The 9,947-nt window shown below is 39.9% G+C and overlaps 2 protein-coding genes across 5 annotated transcripts in view; one reads left to right on the top strand and one right to left on the bottom strand.

Annotated features, from left to right (window-relative positions):
* Positions 1-9,947, top strand: part of scarb2c (scavenger receptor class B, member 2c) — a 106,297-nt gene that overhangs the window by 40,536 nt on the left and 55,814 nt on the right. The gene's annotated exons all lie outside the window — the stretch shown is intronic.
* Positions 7,745-9,947, bottom strand: part of rai14 (retinoic acid induced 14) — a 44,164-nt gene continuing 41,961 nt past the window's right edge. For both annotated transcript variants that reach the window (XM_086052729.1, XM_086052730.1), the window contains one exon: positions 7,745-8,951. In XM_086052729.1, coding sequence (XP_085908855.1) covers positions 8,865-8,951 — 87 coding nt within the window. In that variant the 3' untranslated portion in view covers positions 7,745-8,864. The remainder of the gene's footprint in view (positions 8,952-9,947) is intronic.

Genomic DNA, 9,947 nt, shown 5'->3' with positions numbered 1-9,947 from the left:
CATGGCTTCATACATTCCATTTAGGAAATCTGCTATCATCGCAGAGGCTCCATCCAATCACTTCACAATCACTTCTAAAGTGAGAAACCGGAGATGCCAACGATCTGTGATGTCATTCTGCAGAAACACCCAGAGCTATAATCAAGAGTTTTAGAGTCAAAAAACAATCACATATCTAGAGAAGCAAGCACACATAGAGGAGTGCAGACTTTTGACAGATGGATCCAAAGTGTGTGGGGAATAAATCATGGAAAACCAAATTTGTGTTTCTGATCACAATGTGGCGGGCAGCAGTTTCTGGAATCAGCAGGCAGTCCTCTCACGACAATGAGGCGGTAGATGAGAATGAATAGTCAGCGACACAATGAAGAAAAATAATAATACAATTTTAAAAAGAGGAATCCACTTACCCTCAGTACAACAATATATTTAGTCATTAAAAATCAATAACAAATCACAATGTAGATAAGTAAAATTACTTGGCCGCAGCATTTTTTTTATTAGAGTTTGCGGGCTACTTTCAAGTTGAAGGGGGGATTGTGCAATTTAAAAAAAAAAAAAGAAAAAAAAAATTCTTAAAACACAAAAATTAGCTATGATTTACAGTAACGTGATCAATTTGATCTGTGAAAAAGAATCATCAGTATCCTTATCGAATTTGACGTACACGAAACCACTGTGTCTAAGGCAAAGACAACCAATCACAGACATGTGACATGTCAGTAATTACAGGCACAACCACAGAGATATGACAAAACATTTTTTTTTAATTTGGAAGGGGTGAAAACTTGAAAATTGAAAAATAATTTTACCATATATAATCTTCACTCAAAACAGCAAAAAAAGTATATTTTTTTATTTTTATCTGAATATGCACCATAATGTTTCATAGCAATAGGTTTTGTAGTTCTAGTAACTTCACAATGGTGTTTTTTTTTGTTTTGCTCCCTCCTTGGGGGCCCCTCTCATCAGGTCTGTTTTGTAACACTTCATCAGCTTTTACCACGGGCCAATTGTAGATCAATCAGTCATGTTTGCATTAATATCATCTTTGATCCACGAGTCTGTTGTTCAGTTATCATTAAAAACCTCAAGGAAACGCCACGCTTTATATTTTGATTTGGTTTGAGAACGTTCTTCATTCAGACTTAGTCCTTTGCCAGCAAATAAACAAAAGTCTGTGAAGTCTTTTGAGACTATTCCTTTATGTGGGGCACGCATCCACCCCCTTTGCTTTTTAGTAACGCACTTTAAAAATGTTTGTGGATGTATCTGCAGGCCAAGTTACATCTTGCAGCAATTAAGCTGCATGTATCTCTTGGTGTGTAGCTCTACTACGCTCCAGTTTCAAGGCCAGCGCAGCACATCAAAACTGAAGACGTTTGACTGCTTGGTGGTCGAGTAGGGAAGGTCCAACATAGCAAAAACATGTAGCACACGTCATGTACGTAATCACTTCACTATAAAGCGTGGTCGTATTAGATGGACCATAATGTGTTTGTAATGTTGGTAAACCATGATGTGGGGGGTGGGGGGCAGTGATGAAGGGCCACGTGTAGTGCATAAATTTGAACTATATTCCTTTTAGTAAGTGATATGCTTTAGTATGTCGTGGTTTATATAGCTGCTGTCGGGCCGAAACATCCTGTCACAATTTGGTCAATTTCATATTTTTTTTCACGGATCTCTACTATTGGTCAATTCACAGGTGTGGATGTTTTTCCGTCAGTTAGTTTGTCAGAAGTCCGTTGGTCCATCAGTCGGTCCTCCCAAAAAACATCAGGAAAACGGGCATCCGCCAGTCATGGACTCACAGTCGGTCAGTGACGGACTGACGGACCGTCACTGACGGACGCGGTTAGTGACGAATACATTGACGGATGAAAACCCACTTTCGTCATTCGTTAGTCCAAAACGTGTCCCGTCATTCGTCGGTCATCAGCAAAACGGGCGTCCGTCCGTCTGGCGGAATGCCCACCTCTGCATTTGTGTGTATGTATATATATGAATGTATGTGTATAGAGACATTAAAAAAGTGAAGAGGTAACCATGTTTTCTTCAATTTAATGACTGGCGCCACTAAAAGTGTATCAAGTGACTAACTGCCACCAAAGAAAAAAGGGGGGAAAAAAATACCTAAAGGCCTTTTTATATTCCCACGGGCGACAATGACCGCATCGCATCTCGTGACGGGTGTGTGGGGTGCTGCGCGGCACTTCTGCGACATGTCTGCAACACATGCCGCACACGTGTCAGAAATTGTTGCTGCGCGTTGGATGCAACGTGCACTCTCTCTCATGATTGGTCCGTTATGTCACATGCTGCAATGACATCCAATTTTCACCGGCTCGATTCTTTAAGGGTAATTTGTCACCATGTAGCATGCTGCTGCGAAGCAAGCTAGCTTGGCAGCTGTGTGGATGTTTTATGTGTGTGTAACGAAGCCTACATACGCACATACAACATTCGCCGCCACCTTGATGATCGATTTTGCAATACAATTAAATGCAGCATCTAGTCATCTAGGTCCCTTTGTTCGAGCTCGCACAGTATGTTGTCGCTGTCGCTTTGTTCGTTGTTCGGCAAAGTAAAAACACCGACCCGAATTGGCCAGAAAAGGCAAAGGAAATTCCATCCTGTAGTGTCCTGTAGCTAATATCAGCCGTAGCGTCACCGCCCACTTGGAGTGAAACGGCAAGACATTCAAAACAACGCGTGTGGGTTGCGCACGAGAATAAAGACAAACTGTGCGAAAGTAAAAGAATTTTGGCCGTACAACGCCAGAATGTTAGTTGAAACAATGTGACGGTCAATCGAAGGAAGCACTGCAGGAAGACTACTTCGGTGATGTGGGTCCCTGTCTATTTGGTCAATGAAGAAATCGCCATAGCAGCATTCTGATGTGGTCAACCTCAGATGGTGTACCAGTCAGTTGCTGTAGAATCCAAACAGTGACTTCCCATTCGGTCATCATCACCTAATTCCCAAGCCGGGGAAGAGGGGGCAGAAAAAAGAATAGAAGAGTCAGTAAAAAGGCCAACAAATAATTCAACTAAATGCAAAAGGAAAATATCAGAGATTATTTCTATTTCCATTGTTTCTTGTGATGAAAATTCCTTTGGGGTTCCCTGACTGGAACCTCATGCTGGCAGTTTTCACGGCTGACATTACTGACATGCCCAAACGTTCCCCAGAGGCTGCATGCCGAAAGCAAAGTTTCCCTCCGTGGAGGCACTTAACGTGGATTTGGTGTCACCCGACAATTTTTAGCTGTATGCAAACACAAATGTTTCCAGAGCAACAACGTTTCCCCAGACGGATTAAAAGAAATGATTAAATAGCGTCTTTTTCTGTCTGCTTTCTTGCATTTTACCTCCCAAATATTGGATTTGCTTTTGCAACAATACCCAAGGGGGAATCGTGGACTGAAATTCAGTGACAGGTAAATCATGGCATTGCCTCAGAGCACGGGGGGAAATATTTGCTGGGAATCTTGGATTATTTTACCATGTTGTAATCAGCATCAAAGTCATCAATTCGACATCATCTCTCAGCATTCACACATCATTTCTTTGTCAATTGCCATTTCTCCTTGGCTTTAAATGAACATTTTCAGGATTTAAAACAATTCTTAGTTGTCTTAATAACACCCTACTGATTTTATTTTATTTTTTAAATTATCTGTTATTTAGGGGCTGGCCTGTCCCATACAAGTGGGTAAGGGCTCCTCCCCATATACGCTACCTCTAGGCTAGTGGCGAGTCTGGCTTCGTTATCGGCTGACCAGTGGCGGAGCTGAACTTTGCAAGTTTGCATGCTGCCTCTTGTCTTATCATTGGCAAAGGTCTGCGTAAAAGCGGGTTGACTCTTGGTGGCAAGTTCAACCACCGTTTGGCAATGCAAGGCCTGCCCTGGGCCTTGCACACTGTTTGTTTCCCTAACCCACGCACTGGGGATTTTCAGCAGATTGGGTTACTTTTACGCAAGAGTTGGTTAAGTATTCTGACCCAGCAGATTGGGTTGATGATAGGACTTGGGAGGGCTCAAGATGGTTGTCATTTTGACAGTTCCATGTACAGAAATTGAAGCTGAAGTACATTGAATGTAACATTCTTAGAAAATGTTGGTGGCGGCTAGATGGCTGAGTGCTAGCACCACTGAACTTTGAACATGAGGTTCATATCCCGGTCAGCCCCCCACCCCACTTACGGAAAATGGATGGGTGGCATCAGGAAGGGCATCTGATGTAGCGACTGTGCCAAACATATGTGAGTGACTTGCTTTGGCAAACTGACAGAAAATTTGCTGCTTCTTCTCCTTCTCCTCATTTGCATTCTTCTCATTTTCCTTCTTCAAAAGTGTTGGTACTAAAATTAGTATTACCTTTGGGATGGGCCCCAGCACGCCTGCGACCCTTGTGAGAGTAAGTGGATCAGAGAATGGATGGATGGATTTAGCCACAACTACACTGATAACCTATGAACCCATTTCTTGGTAGTTTGAACTCATCAGTATACATAGTTTTTATTGGCCCCACTGTTACATAACAGTGGCATTGAATTGCAGATATTGGCAGCTCACAAAAATTTTGGAGGGTAATTTAACAGTAGGTGAATGGGCAAGGACTCCAGAGATCCAACTATTTGTGTGAATGTCATTAAAAAATCAATATTATTTTTAATCCGTTCCATACAAGTTCCACAACAACAATAAGAACATTTCATTTTCAGTCGCATATTTAGAGGAAATTCCGTCAAATTTTTCAAGCGCCATCAGAAGACAACACTTACCATAAGTGCATAAGGAGATGCGCTCACTTCGGGGCAAGCACACGTCACACTGTGACGCACTTTAGTGGAAATCATACAATAATATTTACCAAGCACAGGTCATCTCATTATTAAGAAATGCACCGGATAAACAAATGATTAGCAGACTGGAAGAAGAGTCGAATCTTAAACTGACAAATTGGCTGCCAAAACTACAAGAGTCGGTGACAGCTGTGATGAATCACCAGTGAGTGGTGGTTTCAGTCACCAAAACAAACCCCAAAACTGACCTATTCATCCGCAGCTTCCTTTTTGGCAATTGACACAAATTGGGGGGATGGAAATAGAAATAGATTTTCGGGATCAAAATAAGGGCCGGATATCTTTTTAAGGCAGATATGAATGCGGCAGTCATAAAATGACTAAATAAAATTAAACTTGAAAACAAAAGGGGGCAATGTGCACTGACCCTTGTATGGTGTTTTTATTTTTGTTACTCAGCCAGTGTTGATGGGTCTGGTGGACCCGCTAGTTTTGGGTTTTCAAAATAACACAATCTAATTTTGTGTTAAAATACTCAACAGATGTTTACTACATCCCAATTACAAGTCATGTGAACAGCAAACATTATTTGCCCTTTACCTTTGTTAGATCACATGTATGTATTAAAATGCGCTACGCCCTCTTTTTTTCTTTTTTTTTTTTTTAAAGAAAATGTAATTAGAAAAATGAAAAAAGAAAATCCCACAACAGTGTTATCACCATGAGAAGGTTTCTGATATGCCTTGGCTCATTTTACTTTTTTGTCTTTTTATTCTAAATTTAAACATATGACTATTCTCATAAAATTCTCACACTGTTATGACTTGACTATTGGAGCTAGTCTTTTTTCTTTCAAATAATTGACTTGCCTTGCGATATAACAACTTTATTCTCATATTGTGACACCCCCCCCCCCCCTAAAATCTGTGGCGATCTTCAGATTTGACATCATTCACATTTTTTTTCTTCTAAAAATCATGACTTGAAAAACTGCTTTAGGACTTTTCCCATAAAGTTGTGACTTTGTCTTTTACAATTACCACTTTATTGAACATCCCCGGTTTGCCATTGCACATATTTTTTCCTATTTTGCTGCAGCTTGTGTTGTTTGACAAATATGGGCTCATGATGTATTAGGATCACAGCATGTCGCACCCCTCCCCACATGTGGTGTGTGTCTGTCTTTGCCCAGCGGGCAGTAGCCAGGACAGGAAACCAAGTGGTTTTGTGCCACTTGTTAGAGGAAACAGAAGAGAAGATAAATGATCCTGAGTTGATGTGGCAGAGAATTCATCGCAACTTAAGAGCGATGACATGGGAAAACTGAATGACTAACTCAAACAGTTTATTTCCCCAATAACAGACTGAGTTCATCAGTGTACCTTTCAGTATGCTTCTTGAAGCACACAGAGGTGCACATTCAGTTCCTTTTCAGGACGTCACTACATTGATTCAATCTGTTGACCTTCACTTGAGAAACGACTTTTGTCAATTTGTCACAAGTATTCAACCACCTATTGTCTGTATGTCCTCACAAGGGTTGCTGGATTGAGTTTTCAGTGAACCTAACATACATGCTTTTGGAATGTGGGAGGAAGCCAGAATGCCCGCACAGTGGCACAATCACGAAAATGCGAACTCCACAGTGGAGCATAGAGCCGAGATACGAACAATGAATTACTCTCAAACTATGAGCCAGAAAAGCTCACCACGTACGACCCATACCGTGCTGCCAGGCAAATATTAAAGGTTTAGTAAATGTTGCCATCTAGTGGCCGATGATGCATGGACTAGCTGGGCTTTCCCATCAAATTTTCCCGAGACATTTCTATACCAACCAATTCAGGGTGTCCCCCGCTTACTGCCCGAAGACAGCTGGGATAGGCTCCAGCACGCCCCGCGACCCTTGTGAGGATAAGCAGTATCGATAATGGATGGATATTTGTTGTCATTATAGGTGCGGGTGGTAAACTGGAGTACCCGGAGAAAGAGGTTCGGTCTTCTGATCTTTTTAGCCTTCTTATGGAGTTTGCATGTTCTCCGCTTTTCCTCCCACACAAAACAAACAAAAATAATCATTGGGTCAAAAAGGGAGGGTCAAATTACTAAATTAATTAATGTAATGTAATGTAAATTAATAAATGGGGTCATTTTATACAAATGGGTTGTTGGGTTGTTTTGCGGGTTATTCATTTGACCCATTTTTGGGGGGCTAAACAATAACCCTAAAAGTCTGGTTTTGTTACCTTACCAGTTACTGAATCGTAATCAATTATGCATTTTCTGCACTGCCGACTTGAAACAGTATATGAAAATAGTTAACGCAGTGCATTATTTTTTTAGAAATACAGTACATGTCCATGATTTAACTCACACATAAATCAGTCCGTCACAGGTTTACGCTAACATAGGAGTAAAGTAATGATGACACTTTCTCTTTGTATGAAAAAAAACACTTCTAGGTCATTACTATAAAACGCAGGTAACAGTAAGCTTACTATTTCTCGTGATTGTTATATAATGGCAGAAACTGACTTCATGTGCCGCTAACATGTAAAGTTTATTAACAAACTTGAATCATTGCACTAGGACACTTTCGACCCCCACATTTATTTATATCAACTCCCTCTAATTCATACTAAATTAGGAAACCAAAAGTCTAGAAAAACTTTCGACCCTCACATACTGTGTAGGTCGAGTGGAATGCTCACATTAAACCATCGGTTTCAGGATCCCCCAAACCCCCGTTTCATATTTGTGAAAAATAAATTGACCAAATTTGGACAAAGAGGTGTCCGACTGACAGTGATGATAATGTAGCGCATTAATTGCCTGTTATTGTAATTACTATGTGAATTGTGAAAAATTAACTATGATATTTTAGTGTTACGTTTATTAATGAGGGGACACAAATCAATACACAACAAACAAACCTGGGTTCACTTTACTTTATTCCCTGACATATACAAAATGTTTCAGAGCCCCAGTTGGATGATATGACATTTTATGAAACAAAACATGCAAAACAGAAAACAAATCTTGTCAGGCCCCAAGATATGTTTGTCAGGAGTGTTGCGAACATTCTTTTGTGCAAGACATGAGAAATGATCATGAAATCAGGCAGATTTGTTTCTTTTATTTTTTTTTTCCAAACAGTCAAAAACTCCAGAAAAAGTCAACTAATGAAGTCATATGGCTATTGGCACCGTACTAAGGCAAAAGATGGTCGAGGAGTAAACTTTTTAGGAGATACACCATATAAAAGTGCTGCAAACACTAAACATGATGAAATGGAGCTGGGACCTTTAATAACTCTAATATGGCATTTAACGACTCATTTGGATTGGGATGCAAACACGTCAGAGCCACAATAAATGGTCTAATTCAATAAGTGCAGGCACACGACCCTAACAGGTTATCTCCTAATTCAAACTTTTACAATTTAATGGAGGACGTGAATAAAAATACAAGTTAACATGTCAGTAGACCAAATAGTGCATTGTTACAATGGAGGACCAAAAAAAAAACACATTCAAACAAGAGTCTCCTCATTAGAGTACAGTAACTTGGACAAAAACATTTTTAGTGTAGTAAAGTTACAAACATTATCATGCAAATGTGGCCACAATCTCATGCATGGCTATCAGGACAAAAATAATTTAGATTGTACCAGGGAAAGTTTACACATTTGGACAACGAGTTACAAATAACGTGGTTGTATTGTAAAAATAGACGCTATAAATGGCAGCACCAATAAGGCTTTTATATTTTTACGTACAATGTAACAGAAGTGTATCAGAGTTGCTGCTTTCTTGCAGCAATGTGACATCTAAAATAGACTTTGTGTTTGCACAGGAAGTTGGGTTGTTGATTGATGTCAATGAATGCTGGGTTTCAGGGTTCGCCATAATCTGCGAGTTGTGACTTTGCAAGTAGACCATGTAAATTCAGAGGCACGCCGTGTTGCAGCCTCGCGGGACATTGGCAGCAGCAGCAGTTGACTTCAGTGTGTTTGTTTTGGGTTTGTTGGCTTTGGAGCGTGCTCAGTGTGTCTCAGCAGGCCTCCTTGGTTTGACTTGGCACCTTGCACATCATCAAGATTTGCTTCAAGGCTTTCTGCACGTCCTCATCCATCTGACCCTGAAGTGCAATGCAAAAGACAAACTATCAGCTAAAGCAGTGTACAGGCATATGCAAACAGGCCAAATTTGATCATTTTTCCATCCTTTGCGATTGAAGTCAGCAAAGGTCTAGTAATTCAATTTCTAAAAGATTATTCTGACCAATCATTCTGTGGTGTACGGCGTGTTCAGTGTTTTTTTTTCCCCCCGCCAAACTGCCCTGTTTCTCCACTAAATTCAGCTGGGTTAGGCCCCAGTTACCTACGCCCTTATTTGATGCCATTTCAGTAATAGCGGTGGTTCAATTAGTTATACTTTAAAAGTTAGGTATCATACGTTACAGTTAATTACATTAAAATGTTGGTTGTAGTATTACAGTAAGTGCAGGTTTTATGATGGGCACACAGTGATCCTGGAAGAAATGATACTGGTCAACAGCTAATTCGAATCAGAGATGGCTTTGTGCCCATTAATGTATTTTTGATGCCGATTTTATATTAAAAAAAAAAAAAAGTCTTTTTATTTTTTAGCACATCAGGTTTTTGACGTACATATTTTCCTTTTTGTTTTTACACTTGACCTATAAAACCTTGTGCAATACAGATTTTGCCATGCGTTGTAATTCATAGCTGTGATGTTTTTGATTAAAGAATTCCACCTGTTGATAAACACATATATTACTATATCACATCTCTTATTATTATGATGAAAACTTGTAGTGCTAGAGAAAAATATATGGGCAGATTTAGAATGAGTATAAAAAAAAAAAAATCTAGACAATTTATTTGCATCTCTGATCATTTTTTTTTTTTAAATGTGTTTGCCAGTGTTAGTAAAGCTGTTATCTCACCAAGCAGCGAATGCTTGCAAAAGTACTGAATTTTTTTTTTTGTCAGGATTGAAGATGTTCACACTTGAACTGTCTGTGAGCACCTTTGCAACCTTTTACAAACTGACAAAACCCCAAATTCACTATGTTCGCAAGCATTCGCCGCTCAGTGAGACGCCAGCTCGA

Source organism: Filicampus tigris, chromosome 15, assembly GCF_054856515.1.
Source record: "Filicampus tigris isolate MCC_2025a chromosome 15, RoL_Ftig_1.0, whole genome shotgun sequence".
Classification (NCBI taxonomy): domain Eukaryota; kingdom Metazoa; phylum Chordata; class Actinopteri; order Syngnathiformes; family Syngnathidae; genus Filicampus; species Filicampus tigris.
This window is presented reverse-complemented; position numbering and strand designations above follow the sequence as displayed.